The sequence below is a fragment of the Thunnus albacares genome, chromosome 18 (genome assembly GCF_914725855.1).
Source record: "Thunnus albacares chromosome 18, fThuAlb1.1, whole genome shotgun sequence".
In the NCBI taxonomy this organism is placed as follows: domain Eukaryota; kingdom Metazoa; phylum Chordata; class Actinopteri; order Scombriformes; family Scombridae; genus Thunnus; species Thunnus albacares.
The window spans coordinates 23,421,012-23,444,112 of NC_058123.1; the positions used below are offsets into that span (position 1 = coordinate 23,421,012).

Sequence of the window (23,101 nt, forward strand, 5' to 3'; positions counted from 1 at the left end):
TATTCCTTCAGGTTATCTAATACAATATAATACCCATATGTATTATTTATATTTATATGTATTACATATGTATTTTTATTATTTTTACTTTTTCTATTTCAGAATTCAACCAGCAAAGACAAGTCTTCTATACAGTGTACAGGATGTGACTGTGGCAAGTGACGAAGGGGCAGATGAAGAGAACAAAGAACACCAACAACCCACTGACTGCCCAGCCGGTGATTATGTGGACATCGAGCACCAACCAAACAAACACACCATGCCCCATGACAGGTATCACTGGCTGAAAAAGGATTTTATCAGTCCCAATACTGATTTTTTTGGTCTGGATATCACTGTAGTACATCCAAAGTTTGTGTCAGAACACATGTTTCAGGCTCTGACAAAATACACAAATGAGTACAACTTTCAAAAGAATGGAACGTCTATAAACACCAATTCAAAGGAAACTGAGAAAGTGATACAGGCATATACCTGAAGATGGGCTTAATGCAAATGTCTGGAGTCTGTATGTATTGGGAGACAGACATGTGGTACACCCCTGTTTTTAATGTGATGCCACGCAACAGATTTCAATCTCTGAGAGAAGAGCATCAGAAGAGCACAACTCTGTGGAGGAGATGATGATTCCTTTCACGGGTAAATTCTGCAGCATTAACCAATATATGCAAGGCAAGCCACACCCATGGGGGTTAAATGCGTGAGTAAGAACTGGAATCTCTGGCATGCTCTGTGACCTTGATGTGTAACAAGGTAGTGTAACGGAATATGAGCCAAATCTGAACTTGGATTGTCAGGTGATGTTGTGATGAAACGTGCCTCCACACTTCCAGAAGGTCAGAATTACAAGATCTATTTTTGACACGTATCTTGATTGATTCTGTTCTAATCCAATTCAAGTGAACACAACTTTCAACACACCAACAAGAGCGCAAACATCTTCAGGCTATGGGAGCCCAGTAACACAGACGGTGACATCAAGGAGCCCTTTGAATACTCAGAAGAGACCATCCTCAGTTGATTGGAGTCCACTAAACAGGGTCCCAGCCAAGAGGTCATCTGTACACTCCCCACTGGATGTACGCATGGACCTAGTCACATATGTCCCAATGAAGATGAAGAGAGGACGCTGCAGACACTGCAATAAAAGATACATCAACACGCTGTGCAGTAAGTGTAATATTCATCTTTGCTTTTCAGAGGAAAAGAAGTGTCTTTGGGACCATCATTGCAAATGAACATGGCTGAACACTGGGACGGAGACAAAATTCAGTTTTGTAAATATAATTTTATTCTGTTTTTTTTAATTAATAAATGACTATTGATTAAAAAAAAATATGACTGTTGTATGATTATTATTCATGATATATACTGTTATGGGCTAAACCGGCAATCAACCCTGCAAATGAACCCTTAGTTGTTCTGTATATTTGTTCAGACAATGTGAGTACAAATACAGAAATTCTCCTCCCAATTAGGGCTAACATTGCAAAATAACATAATTTCCCTAAAAATACGTAAAACATTTGAAAACCCTTTAATTTCTGCATCAAGCCTCCTACAACATTATCTGAAAGGTGACAAGAAATGTTTGCGCATTTTTTTTGCTGTATTTCTGTTTCCTGTGTTTACAGGAATAAAGAATGTTCAGAATGGAAGCAGCAGAAGCAGAAATTCTGACTTTTAATACATAGTATGGGTCAAATTCAAAAAACACTATTTTTTGTGTTCTTTTTTGTTATTTTTTCAAACTTTGGACAGCTCCCTCCACAGCCACAAACGTGTTTTCACTGGCTGAATCATACTTCTCATGACAAGTGAACTGACCTTTATAAAATATAACATAATAAGCTTTACAAAGGTGCTGTAGTGTTTCATTCAAGCCTTTTGGGCTGAATAGCATGAGATTGTACAGGTTTTTCTTTTTATCTGCATGGTCACTGACAGTACAGTAGGTGGGAAGTGTCAAGCTGAATCTGAACAGAATTCTTTTTCAGACAAGCTTAAGAAAAAAAAGGCTTCTATAGTACAGAAGCCCAGACCTGTGTGAGCACTCTTGTCTCAGGAATGATCTTGCTGCTATTGCTGGCTTTAAGTATCACTAAGACCTGATCGGTATAAGAATAAGGACATCAGGACAGGCTGTAGCTTGAATCTTTCACTCAGGAGTTCACCCTGAGTCTAGGAAGTACTATTCAAACTTCTCTTACACTCTAACAAGATGTCAGGTAATGTCTGCTCTATGTCTCACTGAGAAGTGGATGATTCTTCTGGTAAGCAGATAGAGAATAAAAAAATATGAGACAATTCAGGCCTGATGACAACTTAGACATGCAGAGAATATCATCCTCAAATTCAAAATCACTTGATTTTTTGCCCTGTCAGGCCTGTGTTTAGTTCACTGGGGTTTCTAAGATATGTATGAAGTAAATTAGTCTGGCCAGCCACAGTTGCAAAGAAGGTCAAATAAATCAAATCAAATCAATTTTTGATCATCAGTTGATGCGCTGAGGTTCCCCTTCCAAAAAACAGAACGAGCAACCTGAAAGGTTTTAGGCTAAATATTATTATAATATTATACACTATTTCAAACCTTCCTTATATAGGAACAGGTGTCTGTTCCCCTGCCAGAAAATTCTATAATGAGACACCTCAAACATAGTAGTGGTCAACAGTTTAAATATTATTCTAAATAAAGCAATTGTACTTCTGCTTTGTGCTATTGTACATTTCACTGTGCTCCCTTTGGCAAAATCCTGCCAGTCCTCCAAAATAAATGACAAAATATGTAGTTGGTCCGTGCTCTCCAGAACAACGTGGTTAAGGAATATCATGGTTCAGGTTAACATAACTAGTTGGTTACAGTAAGGGAATGGCTGTGGTCTTGGTTTAAGAAAAGTAATGTTGCCTGTCAAGAAGAAACATGAGGAAAAAAAAAACAAAAACACTGTCACTCGATAACACCTGAGTAAATTCTTCCTCCTTTGCTCCAGATGGACAAGAGCAATTACTACTACTAACTGCTTAGTGTCATAAACATGTCGTAAACGTGGCGTTTTGGGACATTTGATGAAACTGACTCCTTTCACATGGGAGGACAGTTTCAGTCCTGCAAAACAATAAGATTATTTAACTGTGTGACTATCTTTGCCTTGAGCCATGAAGACAACATTTCCCATGGCATCATCAATTGAGGGGCAATTGAGAGCTGGTGTTGCTAGGAGATGACACTATGGAGCACCATGCTGTCTGATGTCTGTCCTTAATTACTATTTCTTATGTTGTTTTTGCTGTATTTGTCTGACAATTGCTAACTAAATGGATTTTCATTTTAATTGGACTACAGATTCAAGAGAAGACAGGACCAGAAAAAAAATATATTTTTCAACAATACAAAGACTCAAAGTTATGGCTCACCTTCAGAACTGTAAAGACAAAAGGCCAAGTTAGAAAATTGAGGTTTTAATGGAGTCTTAGTGGATTTTAGCAGGTCCTTTGATGATTTGGTGTGGTAATATGTGATATGTGAGCATTGTATTAAAATGTATTTAATCCAAACCTGGAATAAGATGAACAAACTATAATTATTCACTATAATTAGATCTATTACTGTAATAGTAACTTTGATGAACACCTCTGCTGCAGTGTATAGATGCAATTATATGGGGAAAAAAACTCTTGATTGTGTCATTATAATAAGGTTTTCTTGTTGTATTTGTCTTTTCTTGTTAAAAGTATCTTATTCTACCTCTCAGTATAATAAGGTTAGTTGGCATAACAAAAAACTTTAAAATGTTGACAAAAGAAGAGGATTCATATTTACTGATTTGAATAGCTGTGGTATTTTTGCACTCTAATCTTCTTGTATTGTCTTCTATGTTTTTGAAATATTAAAACTAACTTATTGAATGTCTACCTTATGAATACAAAATCTAATTATTGCCAATACTGTGTTACAAAAGATTGGTAATGGCAATAAAAGGATTCTACTGAGGCCAAAAGTCTTCATAAGTCATAACTCATGCTGAGATGTTTGCTGCTTTGCTAGCTATGCTGCCTGACACACTTTGTATCTGGAGATGCCTACATGACAGAATGTCGTGATGAGTACAGTTGACGTCCTCAGGACATAATATGCCAATTACTGTAAATTTAGCACCCTCATTATCATGAACTTACTTATGCCTTGCCGTAGCAGCTGTTAAACCTCTCTGTGCTGCTTTGAAAGAATTGTCTCACTTTGTACTCGCACTGTGGGTGTTCAGTAACAAGGTGTCTTGAGTTTTTTGAGTATTTTACAATGAAACTCTTATTGCTTTAAAAATATCTTCACAAATCACATGTTGCGGCTGTCTTTCATGGCACACAACTGGTTACCGCTTTGGGACAAAGAAACAAAATTCCTCTTCATATATTGACATTGTTTGAAAGCTTTAATATTGAAATCATCTACAGCAATGAATGGGGGGGGGGATCCTCGAATTTCATGGAGATATGTGCCTGTATGTATTTGTTGATCAAAAAAGAAAAAGATGTGTTTTAAAGGGTTTTTTTCCAAGTTATGTAATGTAAATCCAAGTGTAGGGTCATCCAGTATCCTTGTTTGCTTGTTTGTTTATTCATTAACTTATTTTCTGTTTTTTATTATTATTATTTTTGTCAAAGAAACTCAGGCTTTGCAAATGGGTCTCTTGGGCTTTGGAGGAACCTGCCAAAGGCCCCCAAACTTGCTACACATGAGTAATGTGACTTCTGTTTTTGACTGATGACTGATGTCTGTTGACCCCTTCCTTTTCCTGATTGGCCTGTTGGACTGTTGGTCCTGTGAATGGTGTCATTTAGTCCCTCCCTGTTCCCTATTGTTATTTTTTTTGTTTTGTTTTGTTTTTTTTCATTGATATATATTCATCTGCAACAGTGAATGAAGATGCATGATGGCTGACTGAATTCAGAAGACAATTTCTTGGTCCATTTCCTGATTGCCTGTAATTATTACAGTAACATTTAATGTTTCTGGATGTGAGACGGCTCACTGGGCTTGAGGAATTAGGCATTTCTACTGATTCCAAAGTCACTCACTGGCATGACTGATGGAGTCTTGATGATGATGTAATTAAAGTGGATAGTAGTAGACTGTCTTACCACAAATGTTGAATTTCTAAGTCTCAACACTGTGCTTACCGTTTTACAGGAGAAGACATTATTGTAAATTTATTTTCTTTACCTTCTTTTCATTCGCTTGTCTATTATCAATAACAATAAAGCTTTGTGTGAGGGAAGTGTCAAGGATGTGGGAAGTTCTATAAAAACCATTTATGCGCACACAGACTCAGCTTTAGGTTCATCTCATTGACTGTGATTTCTCAAGGACACTTTGAAAATAGCCTTGAAGAAGTCGTGTTCAATTTCATTAGTTGTTCCTGGTTTAATCCTATAGCGCTGCACCATATAAATTATCTGCCAGTGGTGCCAAATGGCTTTTGTTCCTGTTTCAGCCAGCAAAGCAGTGCCAGCTATAGTGCAGATAAGGACAGCCATGGAAAACCTTGACTAGTAGAGCTAGTAGTAGACTAGTAGATCTTCATTCAGAATGCCCTCTTTGAGGTTACATTTGTTCCAAAATTGTGTTGTTGTAATTGGATTTAAGATTGTATGGCATATACTGGAAACAAGCATGTGTCTGATGTCTTTGACTGCAATGTCATGTCAACTGAAATCTGTTGTCTTTTCTGTTTGACAGAAGCTAGAGTGAATGCCCCAAGTGATCTGCAAACTGATGGACAGAAGTGATAGGCAAACATCACATGTGATGGATATCTGATGTTTGATATGGAGAGCCCTTTGATTCAAAACCCCACCCAAACTGCACACCATCTATCCAGTTACAACACCCACCACCCAGACTGCACACCACCTATCCAGTCATCCTGTGCTGCCACCCAGTGGACATCGCACACCACCCAGTCGACAGCGCATGCTTTCCCAACTCAACATTGTGCGCTACCTAGCTGGAAAGCGCTCATAGGACAGAAATTCAATCATCTCTCTTAAAACGGAAGTAGAGTGAGAAAGACCAAAACAAACTTTGGAAATAAGCTAAAATCTAAGATATTATTAATATTAATGTATGCCTTCCAGTCTGTTGGCCAGTTGTACCATCATGGTTAATCCCAGAACCTGAAATTGATCTATGCATACTGAATAATACCAAAAAATGAGAAATCAGGAGATATAGTCAAGGAAGTTAAGTCATCTGCAACAAGAATGGAGTTCATATTTACAAAGTTATACAGATGGATCAAAGGATCCAGAGAGTGGGAAAGAGTCCTTTGGAGTAACCATTCCTGAATTAAGAATAAAAAAGGGACATAGAATTTCAGATCAGATGTCAGTATTCACAGCAGAAATGCTGGCAATATAATGGTCTCTCTGGTGAGTAGAGGACAATAAACCAGACAACTCATATGCAGTGACTCAGCAGCAGCTTTAACTACAATAAGAGAAATCAAATCCAGTTTTGTATTTTGTAGTAATGGAATTTTTTGTGTTTGACTCACTACATGTGAAAATCTGTAATAAGGAAACAACACAAAATTCTATTTTGAGAACAAAATTAAATGGTAAATGGCTCTATTTCTGTTTTTAAAACATTGTTACAAATGCTGAAAAATTAAAAAAGCCCTGTTTTTAATTTTCCGAGAATAGAAAATCAATTGAGACGAAGGTAGCCTACTGATGAGGATGTGCCTTCCTGTCTCTGAGTCTCTACACTGACATTTGCCATCTGGGTGTTTCCTGATCAGAGCCAGCCCATTCCTAAGTCCACAATGCCCAACCCTCAACCTGGTTATGACAACTGAAACTTTTCTTTTCCAGGCAAAATTGCTTTTTGCTTTTTCCACTGTTTTCTATATTGTAAAGTAAGACCTCACCTTTTCTTTTTCCCATGTATTCTGCCACATTTCTTTCACTGACTTGTTTATGATTGAAGAGTTTTCTGACAGTCCATACTGTAGGGCAATTTCTACTCTATCCTCAAGTGCAGAGCTCTTTGCCAAGTAATCTGCTTCCTCATTTCCCTCCACACCCATGAGTACTGTTACCCAAATAAAACCCACCTCACACCCTGCCTTGTGAATTCAGTATAATGTTTGATAAATCTCTGTCAATATATCACATCTGGACTTAGAGTTGATTTCTCTTATTGTAGTTAAAGCTGCTGCTGGATCACTGCATATGAGTTGTCTGGTTTATTGTCATTTACACACCAAAGTGCCCATTATATTGCCAGCATCTCTGCTGTGAATAGTGGCATCTGATCTGAAATTCTATGTTGCTTTTTAATGTTTAAGGCAGGAATGGTTACTCCAAATGCCACTTTCTGTCTGGATCCTTTGATCTATCTGTATAAATCTGGACTGGATAGGTGGTGTGCAGTTTGGGTGGAGTTTTGAATGAAAGGGCTCTCCATAGTAGTGTTAGAAAAACTTAAAAGACAAAAAAGATAGACATAGTGATAGTGATGGACACACTCAAACATCAGAGGCAATGAACAGACTCAAATGTGAGAAGAGACAAAGTCAGACAACGAGAGAGGTGAGCAGCTGGAAACGTAGCAAATGCAAGCAACAACAGGCAACTCAGTCCTCATTAAACAGCAGGTAAGAACATCAGACAGATGTAATCACCAGTGAAAGGTAACACAGCACAGTCAGTAACAACCAGTGACAATTAAAAAAAAAACAATGTGGCAAAGTGAGAAAAATGTATAAACAAAGATGAAAATTACCAGTAGTGGTTTTAAAAAAGGAAAGCAACACACAACAACACTTTGTTGGCATAAATGAAACTTGATCCTCCTCAGCACACCAGAGTGATTGCATTCACTTTTTATCTAATTTGTTGTTTGGCCAACACAGTCGACCCCACTAACCCATTTGTAATCAATTTGACTAATGGAATAATCTATTTGCCTGAAACAGTGAACATTCATTGTGTAAAATAGCCTATTGACGTCTGTATTTGGAGGTGAGAACACAGACAATTTACATTGTAATCATTTTACTTTATACTTCAGGCCTTAGGCTATGCATCAATTAAGTCTGATGGAAATCATGGAAAATATTCAGTTATGATGCATTTTCGTCCCCAAACTACCAACTATAAAGTATGAGGCAACATGAGGCTGTGCTTTTGTGCATTCCTGCAGGACAGTTTTCTTTAGTGTCTGTATGACATCTTTTAGTTTATATCTGCAATTCTTGTCTTTGAAGTGTTTTGTCTGTGGGAAGTATAAGTGTGCTGTTGTGCAAGGCCCCTAGCAACCAATAAATTCCATTTCATTATACAGTGTGGGTATCGCAGACAAAGTCAAACTACATGTCAAGGGCAATCTCTTCATGTATGGTTCTCGTCTGCTGTCGGAGGCATTTTGAGGGATCTAGAAGACGGAGTGAATCAACAGGTGTAATATGGAGATTGCGTGGACTTGTGGTGATGTGCAGCTGCTCTAAATAAAATGAATAGCTGCAGGCAGTACCCATCTAATCTGAGTGAGGGCAAACTGTCATGAGAGTGACAAGTCACAAGGGATCACAGTAACACCTTAAGCTGGAAACAGACCTGAGGATTATTGAGACCTGTAAATACTAAACACCCCACATATGATGATTTTCACCAATATACAGATTTCTTTTTTTTCTTGACAGTCGGGGAAGAACACATATTCAATAGAAATACATTGTCCAATATACTTGCATCATTAAGATTATCTGTATGGAAATGGACATTTATCAAAGTTTATCTATATTGAAATTTGGACTGAAAAAAAGCAAGCAAAGTGTGGGAAAAGTTAGTCACAGGTGGAGCGACCATGTCTCCTTCAAAATACATACTTCTAATTTTCTTTTCCAAATAAGTTTCTGAGAGAGGTAATTGCTGCCTAGATTATATGCACTGGTCATGTTTTTTCATTACGTGAGGTGTGATGTTCTCACAGTGCAGCAAGGTCACAGCATTCAGGGTGGCTGATTGGTGATGCATTGGAGACCAGGATGCGTGTCCTGCATTCGCATGTTGCTACAAAAATACTTTGACTTAGTGGCTCACAATCTATTTGACTTGTGACCTGTTAAAATGCAGCAATGTCTATTTGTGGTTTCATCACTGGTTATGTCTTAGTGTGGAAATTGTGCTGATCAATTCAAAAAAGACTTTTCCTTATTTAATTGTTTAATGTAAAGCATCTTTTGGTGCCAAAAAATAGAAAGCATCCAGTTTTTCACAAGAAATAAAAAAGCACTCACTCACAAACCACTGCTTTAAGGTTGGAAAGACAACATTTTGACATTGAAAAAGACAACTTTTTTATCAGATATTGACTTTTACAATATTTAACAAAGATGATGGCCTTGCCTACCTAACTAAGAGCTTTCAGTTGACTAAACATAACCATAACAACACTAAGAGCCTACAGCTGTGCTTATGGCACAGTGAGACTGCACTTAGACACAGCAGTGCTTTGTGCTAAATACTAACATCAGCATGCAACCATTTCCAGAGTATACCTGAGGATGGTGAAAATGCAAATTTTGCAGGTATTTGGTGATAAACCACTGTATTGGGCAGATTAAAATATTGGCTTGATGGTGGCGCTAGATGATGTCAGGGGATCGACAAAGATATTTTAGTTCATCCTGAGGGGATGCTGAATATGCAATCCAAATTTCACGGCAATCCGTCCAATGGATGTCAAGCCAGAAGAAAATTTAGGGATTCATCCAAGTTTTCAGTCAGATTCATCGTCTGGGGACTATGACTGTTGGTACTAAACTTGGTGCCAGTTCATCAAGTAGATGTTGAGATACTGTAGTTCATTTAGTAAGTAAACACTCTGATCTTCTGGTAGCACTAGAAGAAAAGTCATGATGGCAATTTAACATGATGGTTTCATACCTGAGTAAAAACCCTGGTCACTTTTACATAAAAGTCACAACGACAATCTTACTTACAGAATCATATATAATCATTTATAGTCAGAATCATATATCAGATATATGTGTATGTATAAGAGATATGCAGAGAGAAAGACATGCTTTCTCTCTGCATATCTGTTATATACAAAATAAGTTTCATAAACAAGGAAACACTGTGAAAGAGTCCATTTTAAGGCATTGTGGAGATCAATCTTCTCATGTCGGACCAGTCTATAAAAACTATTTTTTTCCTAGTTTAGCTAGAGCAGAAGTGGTTAAAAGCCCTCTTACAGCTGTAATAATAAGACCAGAACGCCTTCTCTGTGTTTTCAGTTTTCATTCTTGCCAAGTGTTGAAATAGTGGATATCCAGCAAAAGGTTTTACACACAGCATGTGAGCGAATAGGAATTACAAAGTAGCTACTTAACATCCTGTCATTCAATGATTGTGCATGTCGGATTTCATAAAACAGGCAGCAGAAGTGGCTTTCTAATAATATTGCATGACGAATTTGACAGCAGTGGTGTCAGTGGATTCACTGATGGTCATTAATTAAGGGGCGATGCAGCCTGTGAAAGGACAAAAAAAGTCTCCTTCCTTGTTCATCATAACATTTTTAACTAACCGCACACTCTACTCCCTCTCATGCACCAGGTGCCAAATATCACCTAAACATTGTCTCTTTCGCTAAATGTCCTGTCATGTTTGAATGAAGCCGTAAAGAACATCAATGTAAAAGTCGCCAAGGTCTGAATGACACAAAGCCATCAGTATAACAGATAGAGAAGTCACCAATGATATGGATTCCATGTCTGACTGGGCCTTATGATTCATCCACTGGAGACCATGAACATCTCTACAAAATTTCATGACAATCCAATCAATATTTGTTGAGTTATTTCAGTCTGGATCAAAGTGGTGGATCCTAGAGCCATGCTGCTAAGATGGCTAAAAATGTTAATCATGCCTAATTTGCCGGGAGTGGATATTGTAGGAAAGCAAATTATATTTGATGAGAGTGAAACTTTTGCAAATACCTTCACTACAAATAAAGCAAAAGTAGTTTTGTGAGATTTTATCAACATCAACTGGCACAGACTGGAATGGACACACTGGTTCACTAAATTGTGACACAGTTACTTAAAATCAGCCCAACAATAAATACACGATTCTTTCTATAATTACACTGGAAGTAAGAGAAAATATGACAGATGTGGTTCTGTCACTATAAAGAAGTATTTAGATGTATCTAAATATTTTATGTTCATTACTGAGATTAGTTACCGTGACAACAGTATGTCTTTTCTATAGGAGATAAAGCAGCTGGTCCCCCACACTGTTTCCCTACGTCTGGCAGTGTTATAATTAAATAGACACATTTGCCAGGTTTACTGCCATAATTACTGAGGAAGTGTAAAAATGCCCACTCAACCCCACTGTTAGTGAAGGCATTTGTAAGACTGATTCAATTTGTTCCTTGTTTGCTTTTTCATTTTATTTATCACGCGTGTGTGTGTGTCTATTGGCGGGGGGTCGACATTAAAAAATGTATAATTTCAAATTCATGATGTGAAAATTATAGGCTAAATAATCCTTTTTCTTGAATCACTTGATAGACCGTGAGGGCTTTACAGTGACATCTGGAACAACAAAGAGTTTTTGTCAGACACCACATAAAGCACATTAACTGTTGAGCACTGCCTAGAGAGGCTTTTTATGCATCGCAGTAATGAAGAAAAAAGTCAGTAATCATAGTAAAAGTAGTGATGATGGCTATATTTTATTTCTCCAGGAAGTCTTTTTAGATTTGGAGCCACAAAGTTGCCATATAACATTTACACCAAATGTTAGTGTAAATGCCACTTGTCACTTAGAACATTATTGCTATTTTAATGAAAATGGTTACAAGTGTGTGTCTTTATTGGCTTTATTAGACTCTGTACATCTCATTCAGTGATTTCTGAGCATATATTTTTAAGATGCTAATGTACTGTAGTTAAAGGGTTTATCTGTTGACTTAGTTAAACTACCATGAATTCAGTCCATCTCTAGTAGTGATCCATGATAATCACACCCATTCATAATCACAATACAGATGAGATGAAGAAAAGCAAATGAAAAAGGATCTGTGGAATCTAAAGCTGACAAAAATGAAAAACCCTTCTTAAAAACCATCACTAGCTTTCCAAGACTCTTTGGAATTTTTTTCCCCAAATTTTAGGAGGGGGACTGCAAACTGAAGACCACAGCTTCTCACCATGTACATCTACATTTTTTATAGTTTGAAATTACACTTTAGTGATAAATTCCTACACCAGTGAGCACCTACATTCAACCAAAATAGCCTCATTTTTCAAAGGGTTTGGATCGACATCCATTGATTTAGAAAGTATGTCAGAATGCACTCAAAACGAGCAAAAGGGAGAACCAATCAGTTTAAGAATTCAAGTTATTTCTCTGGCGTAGGAGAGTCTGATCGATGTTTGTGAACGCGAGCACCTTTCATCCAGTGTCAGATAAACAATGTGATGTACAGACCCTAGAAGGTTACTGAAGTTGAAAAAATCTGAGCCTGCGCAAGAAAAAAAGGGTTTCGATTTATTTATTAAAACATAACATTTTGTACATACAGTATAGTGTTGCCCTGTTAGGCTTTAAACTATGATTTATGTAGGGAAAAATAGATGAACAGTTTTAAGAGGAAGTGAATAACACAGGATTTAGAAATATACCATGCAATTATTTCACTGTACATCAATTCTTAAAATGTATTACAATATTGCATTTTTTATTTAAAACAATGCAAACCCTGATTCAGGGGTTGCATATAAGTAGTTAAACTGTATCAAAGTTATCGTTTACATGACACAAAAATACACACGACATAGAAAACTAATAAACTACAGTTGACTTCCAATTTAAAAGCTGCTACATCATCATAATCAGTTGTTTACATATAAAACATAACAAATTCATTATCCAAATATGAACAAGAGTAACTCCTAATGAGAAAACAGTCTCAATTTTAACATATATATCCATCCATGATATGATGTATCCCATCTTGATTAGCTCTATTTTGTCATTACATTGTCATTGTTGTAAACATTACTGCAACCTTGGCTGCAAGTAACTCATTAACCATAAATACAGAAATCATAACAAAGCAGACATAATTCATTTCCAAAAGCAAACAGTACACACAAATATATGGTTGATTTTAATATTATAAAGCTGTATGTCTTCCTATATTTGTAATAATATAAAATGTATTATATTTCCTTGCAGTAAAAACTTAGTCTACCATTCCAAGTATAATGAGTTCAAAAATTTTAGTTTCATGAACACTACTTGAGTTAATAAAAAGGGACATTTTGTATCAGTCTTATATACAGTATATTTATCAATCAAGAACCTGAAAAGTGCTTCATAATGTTAACAGGTGCTGTGAAAAATTGGGCTCAATTATCGTTTTTGTATGAGTGGATTTTCAAGGACACACTAAAACCAGCCATTATAATGTCATCAATTTTGGGTGAACACGCTTTGTAATCAATGAGAGAATAAGAAACACTTACTGCAAGGTTATTGCCCTTGGGATAACAAGAACACAGATGTATTTCAAAAAGTCTGTCTCTTTGGCAAATGCCTAATTAAAATGAAAGTTAAAGGGGGGGGGGTTAAGAAAGATTCTACTGTACTATAAAACCAATACAAGAGAAGAAAAGTCATTCTCTCCTGATTCCATTATTCTACACACTGCTGGGAGGCATTCAGTGAGGTAATTAACTTCGCTGACATGTTGTGAATTCTCGCCTCTCAGACTGAATGCTGGATGTGCAGATAGACTGATTGAAAAACACCCATTTAGGTTTCAATCTTTAAATTATCCACGTCCGACCATATTTCTACGGCAACGTTGCTGATAATCACACTAATTTTACACTTGGCAGGAGATAATGGTCACGGCTTATCCTCAGCAACAAGCACTAATTGCCATCCTCATTCTTTCTGTCATGCAAACAAAATACCTGCTGTACTTGAAAATCTAAAACAATTATGAATGTCTTCAAGGTTATATGATACAGAAACGCCTGCATAACAGTGGAACATAATAAGAAAATGTGACAGTCCTGCTGCTACAGTGTGAACTGATCATGTGTGCATTTAATGTACAATTTCTCAAACTTCTATATAAAGATGTTTAGACCTATGTGTACAGATCTTTTTTTTTTTTTTTTTTAGCTTTTTTTACTGCAGAGCAATGTCATGTTAGAGTTGGTTAGAGATCCTAAATCTCTCTCATGAGTTGATGATAAATTTCAAATCAAATATTTTTTGATTGAAAATGTTTATATATATATATATATATATATATATATATATATATATATATATATATATATATATATATATATATATATATATATATATATATATATATATATATATATATATATATATATATATATATATATATATATAAACGAACAAATACAGTTTACCTAATTGCTTGTTTTATCCAAGTAACTATCAAAAACTGAAAGATGTTCAATTTACAATATAAAGTACAACAAATCCTAACATTTGATAGGGTAAAACCAGTGGATGTTAGTGAATTATTTTTTGACACATCAGCTCTTGTTGACATGAATCATGACTTAATTAATGAGCCTGGATTTCAGGCTGATAAATTCAAAATGTTCTAGAGTTGTAAACTCATTTAACTTGCATGTCACATTAAAGTTTCCACAGTAGAGAAAAGTAAAGATTGTCAACTTTTAATTGAGCGCGTGCTTTGGCCTCCAGGTAAAACAACTGAAGAACACTTTCAATTCCTGTCAGTAATGTGCTGTGAGCTGGGCATGTGTGACTGTCTTAAGGTGATGAAACACATTACATTCTTGGAGAGTTTGACTCAGGGATGACTTAGAACGTGAGTTTCTCAGATTTCCTTAACTTTGTAATTCAGAAGTTAAATCAAACTCTGTTTTTGATACAATTGATGCAGTAACAGCCATTCAATGTATTTATAATCAGTACATTACCTATCTACATAGGTGTTTTCACTGTTAGTGGCAGAGTCCGCCATTCAGGATTCATTGCCTGCATAGGGGTTTCACAGGAAATGAGGTATGCATGTAATCCAGCATTGCTGTTTGTAATTTCATCTCGTTGATATCTGCCTCACTGTTTACCATTTACTCTCCTGAGTCTGTATCAGAGCTGTATTAAGTTACTGCTTATGGACAACAAACAAAACAGTTCCTACTGCTGCTAGTTCACATTAAAAGTGTTCAACTGGCAATACACCCGCGTTGTTGTCCTCTCACAAGAAATATGTGTCAATAAGGATTGTGCTTTAACAACAGCAGCCTAAGGTTGCAGTTGCTCATGGCAGAATGGAAAACGGCAGATTATTGACTATTTTATACCATAAAACAGTGCGAGTTTGTTTGGCTGCATTGTAAACAGATATACCAGTTGCTCTTCTGTTGTATTTCTGTCGAAGTAGCTGCTCAAGGAGTGTTTCTTGTAGTTTTAAACTGCACTTGCTGTTACCATCAGTAGCCATGGGTGTCACCAAATCAACCACGTTTGAAATTGTAAGAACTTTAAAGGGCACAACCCATTGGTTGGGATACTTCATCTCTAAGCCCTTAATTTGCTTCAAACTAAGTGCTTGTCAGGATGTCTAACTAAAAATTTTGTAACTTCCTGAAACAGACCACAATACAATCACACCAACTTTAGGGCAGCGACTGGCCAGGTGTGCGAGGTGTGAAAGTCTGTCACAAAACTACTTTTGTCACGTTTTGTGCAAAAACAAGTGCAACATCATGAATGCCTTCAAGGAGAGACTGTTGATCTGTAAGATATGCAGACAGTTTTGCATTTAGATGTGGCTGGATGACACCTCAAACAAACTAGTTTGTTTCAAGCATACTGACCTCTAAATGATATCCGAGAAATAATCAGAGTAAAGGTCATTAGAGATTTTAGAAACAATATTAGACAATTAACCTGGAACTTTCAGCATTTTTAACATGATGAAAATGTCACTTGTGATTCAGCTGTGAAACATTTGTGTTAAGGGTCAATGAACAAGAGAGGATTACAAATCAAATATAGCACCATTCCTACAGTATTATCTACCTTCTCTATGAAGCTGATATAAAGCTGTCACTGTGTCACTTCTTGTATAGAAATCTTGGAAAAGGGAATCACAGGAGGAAAAATATCACTTCTCAAACAAACCGTCACTGATGTGTTGACAGTTACAGACTGAGCTGAGAAAAATGCCTGTGAATACATGGATCACACCATGAACATGTATCAGAAAACAAAAAAGTTACCTGTCAGTGTGAACTGCTGTTTGTCATTCGAATGCTGCGAGTGTTCGCCTTTGAAATAAGCTGTTGAAGTACCTGTACTGCACTTGTACACACTCATTACTGCATTCAGTGTTTGCTCTCAGCATTGTGAAAACTCTACTCCAAAACCAGAGACAAGAAATACGTGTTTGTCCCACCCCATAATCTCTGATGTCAAAGTGATATAAATAAATGGAATTGCAGAGGATTAAAAAAGATGACTGTGACATTACCTCCAATCATTTTCTCGGGATGGGGTTGTCTGGTGCTGCAGTACCACCATTAGTATAATTGGAAGCTCGTTCAGATGTAAGACAAGTATTTTATCAGTCAATGAAGTCAGCTGCCCGCTAACTGTCAAAAGAGCAGAGCCGAGCTGTATATCTGTACACCATCACAGATTGCTTCGCTGGTTTAACATCGTGTAAATGGAGCAGAGAGAGGAGGGAGAAGCTGCTGTTGCCTTGAAAAATGTGCTGTCACTCAATTCTTGAAGATCAATGACAAGCACTGAACAGAGGCCTTAAACCACACATTTGTAGATGCAGAAATTAAGCTGTTTTAAATCTGATCAATCCAATACAACAGTAGTAAATAGTACTTCCTTTAATTTTCTTGAGTTTTTTTAAAATTTCAAAATATTTGAGCATCCTCGCTCACATATGGAGGGAAACCTTAACATGAATATCTTGATGAAATCCAACAGCACAAGCTATAGAATGGGCTTTTCATTGTTTTTTTTAAAAAAAATCTGCAGCATGTCACAGCAACGTTTTAAGCTTTAATAAAATCAATAAAAATCTGATTTTAAAAAAATCAATAATACAACACTGTGGTTGAGATTTGGACTATTAAAGTACCGTTTGCAGCTCAAACCTTCTGTAGTTTAACAGTTTTTTAATTGCTTGTAAGGACTTTGGTACATAGTCAACAGCTTATTTGCATTTCCCTACATTTTTATCTTGACTTTATATAATATGATAATAATATCTTTATATTAATAATGGAGCCCCTTTTGAATGTGCTGGTACAGTACATTCAGAGTGAAAATCAGTTTAAACTGATCTGCTTCAGTTAAAAGAAATCTGGGTATTTTTTGGTGAAAATTGGTTAAAAAAAAACAAAACAAAAAAAAAACAATGAGCCCTAAAGCCACTATGTACAGAAACTGAACATTTCTGACTTAACTGGGACTGGCTTGTTTTTCTACAAACAGACAGTTGCCATCTGAATTCTGAAAAATGCTGTAATCACATAGTTGTTTTTATACGGAAAATCCTATTGATGTTATTCTGACATTCACTCACATACCATAAAGTATCAGTTAAGTACTAATTATGGCGAGTTTAGAACTCTACAAACGCAACATGAGCACAATGGTGTTACACTTTTCAATTTGTGTATGACATCTCAATTCATAAGACCTAAATGGGTTTCTAGCTAACCTTGATTGGTTTCTTGATTGGTTTGTAGCAGTGAATGAGTCACTTCCTGGCAAATGCCAGGAAGTGACTCATTCACTGCTTAATGGACATAATAAAAGAGTGCTCATTTTAAAGCTAATCCCCCTAAGTACACACAATAACTGAAAAAGGTAGCAGTATAATGATCAGGTTTATTAGCCCTCGCTGTTGTCCACATCTATTTTTGAACACGTTTCCTTTCTGCTGTTTATCCATGTAATTCTCTATAGCCAATGTCACATTTTTTGCAAGAGCACTTAACATACAACATACAGCAGGTCCCTGTAGGATCCTGCTATTCAGGTTTTAGCTCTGAATGTCAAAAACAAGCAGAATTACTTTTTTTAAATATTACATTGGGTATACAGAAAACTAATTTCACATACTTTTCCTTGTTTGATGTTTTGGAAGCACAATATTTAGATTCAAAAACGTAGGCAAAAAAGTAGTGCTGAGTATAAATCCCCAGAGCAGCACATGGGGTTTGATCATTTGTGGACTAGCAGTACAATATGTGTACAGCAGAAAATGAAAATGTTCTACAGAAGTGAAACATTGATTTGCAGTAAATGTAGCCTCTATGAGTGAATTCCAATTATAGGATGGATACCCAACAATGCTCTGGTACACTGGAGTTCTGAGTTAATTATTTGTTTGACTAATGTGAAGGCCTTGAGCTACAGCAGTGAGCAAAACCCCTTTTTCCTACATTGTTCACGAAGGCAGGGGAGCATGAGCATGTTTCTCTCAGCAGGTTTAGGGCCAGGTTTGTTCCTGGAAAGTTGTGTGGTTTAATCGCACAGAACAAACAGGAACTATCTTGATCTACATTGGGGTGCAGGGGTCGGTGAAATCAATGGTTTTAGTGTGTCCAATTTTCTAATATCAATAAACAGTGTATCACAAAGGGGGATATGTACCACATATAAAATAATGAAATAGGTGTTGAAAGCAATGATCAAAACAAGTGAGTGCCCAATCACACCAGAAAGTGGAACAGCAAAATTCATTTGTGCTTATATTATATAAAAAGGTATATTTATATAAAAATTTAAGGGTACACCACAGATAATATGACAGCCTCCCCCAGTTTGGACTCTCAGATTTACTCCGTTCCTTCTATCAAGATGGTTTTCAACTGGTCAACAGTGCAAATTTGTGTGTCAAAGTTCACCAAAGTTGAACTAATGCTACATTCATATCAGCAATGGGAAAGATTCCCATGTTGACCCCAAGCATTCACATACCGCACAACTCAAGATGGTTGTATGATTGCAGAGTTGGTTGTGTGAAATACCGTGTGTTGACAATACAGCACTATATCCATTAAATTTGGGTTTATTTACCTAAAATGGCAGATTTTGGCTGATGTGAGGCATCTATATTTGTTGGTCTTTTCGTGCACATCCATATTATCTAGTGCCAAGTGAGATATATTGGAGAAAATCTTGGGGATTCCATAGAGACGAATTGATTGTGGTCTGAAACTATTCTGTCGTAAATACTGATCTGATTTGCTTGTAACCCTTCATGTGGACAGTTAATGAAGAATAATGTTGAATTATCACCAAGCCCTAGGAGGATGTGTTAAGTATCCATTGTCAATGTGCCTTTGAACATGGCATTTAACTACTCAAACTGTGTCACTAAAAGCACTCCCAAGTGTTATGTGAATAACATTGAGAATAAAGAAAGAATGAAAAAAAAATCACTCAGTGAATTCACCCTTGGTAAATTAAAGTCAAAATAACAAATAACATTTAATTTCCCTTTTTGTCCATAAAAAATAAACAAGGACAAAACCTACAAGTTTACTTGACCCTCTTCAATTACTGGACATAATTAGAGGTCTTGCTTCAATGAACAAGGATTTCATCCAGCCTGAGTAGATTTTTGGAAACCAAACATTCACAGTACCTTAAGGGCAAAAAAGCAGATAATGATCTCTGTTGGGGAATTACACTGTTAGAAACAATGTTACATTTACGAAAAATATTAACATTGTAGCAAATATAATCTTTTATATTCAGTTTATCATCCTTATTTATTGGGTTTTCATAAGCAGCTCTTTTGTTAAACTCAAAGGTGACTGATAGTATCTAAAAACTTTATCATCCACAGCCAAAACCAGTGACTTGATGATGACTGAGATCCTTTTTGTCCCTTCTGTCGCCACAGAATGATGAATGCATAAGAAACAACAGAGAATGTGGTGAATCCATCAGCACAGTGAACTGCTTTGATATTAGCAGATTGGCAGACTGTCTCAAAAGAAATTGTCAAGAGCGTGATGTGATGGTTTTGGGTCACAAATGTTTAAAGCTCTGCATAAGAGTAAAAGTAATTTTGTGACTTCATTACTCTGAGTTCAATACTTGTTGTTCCAATACCAAATGCGAGCAGTGCACAATACTGCCCAAATAAGCTGTTCTGGACTTTTTGAAAGAGAGAATTGGATTGATCAGACAAAAGCTCAGTTTCTGCCACATGCTCTTTTTGTCGCCTTTTGATCAGAGTCAATAAGTGAAAGGACACACCAGGTGAGATGAGCCGAAGGCTGGCGCTGTCAGAACAGCACGGTGTCTGGTTCTGGCTCAGCAGAGCAGCTGCTTTGATGCCCCGGGAGCAAAGAGAGCTGAGTGCAATTTTTCAGTGCCTTAGTGGAGCACTGCATGCTGGGAAGGCTACAGAACGGAGCAGGCTTCTGTAGATTCAATGAAGGAAGCAGGCCTGTGGGTAAAAAGAAATGGTAAAATAATCTTTGAGTTTCCTGATATTTTACCGCAGATGTTATTTCATTAAATTGCTTCTATCCTAAACTCCCACGGATATGAAACACTCACAGGTTAAGGATTGGATATTAAATATTTTCCTGTATGAGTACAAATTCAGCTTAGCTTCTGAATTAATTCAGAGGAACCAAAGAGTGAAGACATATCTGGCCTTTCTCTTAATTCCTGATGTCACCTTCTTCAGATTTAAAATTACTTAATGTTTCAGTAATGGCCCTTCAATGTTGGTCTCTACCACACATGCTGAACTACACACCACTGAAAATCAAGTTAAGATACATGGTCCGACAGGTCTGGTTTGAATATATATTTGAGTCATTAGAGGCCACAATACTATATATATATATATATAAATATACATATAAATCATATCAAGTATAATAGCACAGACAGGTACTATTATATTTAAAGGAAAAACCAGTATAGGCTGCATGCTTGACCCCTACAGTGAAGGGATCTGGTGGCTCTGTTATGCTGTGGGGGCCATTTTGCTGGCATGGTTTGGGTCCACTTGTCCCCTTAGAGGGAAGGGTCACTGCAAATCAATACAAAGTTGTTCTGAGTGATCACCTTTATCCTATGATGAAACAATTCTATCCTGATGGGAGTGGTCTCTTCCAGGATGACAACGCCCCCATCCATAGGGCACAAGGGGTCACTAAGTGGTTTGATGATCAATCAACTCAATCAATTTCATTTAAAGTGCAGAATCGCCATGCATCATGGTCCCAATACACTTTACAGTTAAAAAGGACAACATACAGCATGAGTATGAAAATGATGTGAATCATATGCTATGGCCTTCACAGTCACCAGATCTCAACCCAATTGAACATCGATGGGAGATTTGGACCAACATATTAGACAGCGCTCTCCACCACCATCATCAAAATACTAAATGAGGGAAAATCTTTTTGAAGAATGGTGTTCATCCCTCCAGTAGAGTTCCAGATACTTGTAGAATCAATGCCAAGGTGCATTGAAGCTGTTCTGGCAGCACGTGGTGGCCCAACACCTTACTAAGACACTTTATGTTGGCTTTTCCTTTAATTTGTCACCCATTTGTATATACCCATTATCTACTGTATATACTGTATATCAGCAGACAAATCAATTCATCAAAAAAACCTGTTTCCAACTGCAGCAACTTTTCTGGAATTTCAGGAATTCAGGAACCTTATCCTGCATTTTGACCAGATTCTAAATTTTGTTTCTCAACCATAGTTGCTGGTGCCAAGAATGCCTCTGCTCCAGGAGTTGTACTTTCTTATGGTAAGCATTAGGGCAGAGTTTGCAGAGCTGGACACCACTCATTGCTAAAAAACATACCTTGCAGCTTCTACAACTTGTATATTCACATTCTTACAATCAGCACTAAAATCATGAGAACAATTTCTGATGTTAAAAACAGAGTTATGTAGTCAGCTTCCTGACTAGTCTAAAAACAGCAAGATAGAGAAAGAAAACTTTGCTGTTTGTTTTCCATGAAGTTACATTCTAAAGTAGAAATATATAACCCTAAAACACTCATCGGGTCATCTTTAATTTGGAGACAGGCACTTTGGATTTTCTCCTTTTCTACCTCTTTATGTCTCCTCTGCATCCATTCTTACATCCATTCACATGGCATTAAATAACAAAGAACATGATCACTCAGTGTCGAAAATTGCATCATCTAATTTTTCCAAATCTTAACAGTTTTTCTCATGCAGCAGAAGCACAAACAGGAGGTGGGACTTTTAGTTGCTAATTTAGTTTCTGTCTCCCCATAATTCCTGGAACTATTTGGTCGAAAATGAGCTCATACTGCCACGTTAAAGGTAAATGCTACTGAAGAATGGTAGCTGACCACTCAGGTAACGACTATTGCTCTCCCATACCATCACCCAGTGAGATCTAGAGGCCCACCTCATACTGAATACAATGTCCCTTCCTCAGTTGATGCCCTGTCCAGTGGCTATTTCTCCATCTTTAGAGAGAAGTTATCCTTACTCATTTTACTCATCCACTAGGGTTCTTGGTATTTCAGCTGGTTAAATGGTGAGGATTTGTCTACTGAACTGATGAAGCAGTTTGAATTAACAGTGAAGAGTCCTCAGTGACCTCACAGCAATCGCCCAGCGTATCATTTTGATTTGTCTTGGCATGGTGCTGCCTTGATTAATGATTCCAGACACATTTATCTGTTTTTTTTTCTTCAACAGTGTTTGTACCTAAAAGCAAACTGCATGTTATTAATAAGAAAAGAAAAATCCTCACCATCATGGTCTCCAGGCTGTGAGCAGAAATCAGTAGCATCCCACTCATAATTCTCATCCACTGAGGGCTTTCTCCTGGAGAGAGCACAAAAGCATCACTTAATACCAAACATAAAGTTAGTTAGAATATTTAAAGAAATCATACACAAACTTCTTCCCAATAAACTATACATCAAGTCCAATAGAAATGCAACTTTTTTTTAAGTACACTCTTTTTCTTCTACTCAAACACTTAAATA

General features: G+C 36.8%; 1 protein-coding gene and 1 long non-coding RNA gene across 2 annotated transcripts in view; one reads left to right on the top strand and one right to left on the bottom strand.

Moving 5' to 3' along the window:
- The first annotated feature begins 6,627 nt into the window (after positions 1-6,627).
- LOC122968755 lies at positions 6,628-17,415 on the top strand. Its single transcript, XR_006398881.1, has 3 exons — positions 6,628-6,638; positions 9,881-9,883; positions 15,764-17,415. It is a non-coding gene; the product is annotated as an uncharacterized LOC122968755 (long non-coding RNA).
- Positions 17,416-19,547: 2,132 nt separating this feature from the next.
- The window catches only part of igsf9a (immunoglobulin superfamily, member 9a), a 53,837-nt gene continuing 50,283 nt past the window's right edge, over positions 19,548-23,101 (bottom strand). Inside the window, exons 20-21 of the mRNA XM_044334209.1 lie at positions 22,864-22,937; positions 19,548-20,542 (exon numbers count right to left, since the gene is read on the bottom strand). Of these exons, the coding sequence (XP_044190144.1) occupies positions 20,379-20,542; positions 22,864-22,937 (238 nt within the window). The 3' untranslated portion in view covers positions 19,548-20,378. The remainder of the gene's footprint in view (positions 20,543-22,863; positions 22,938-23,101) is intronic.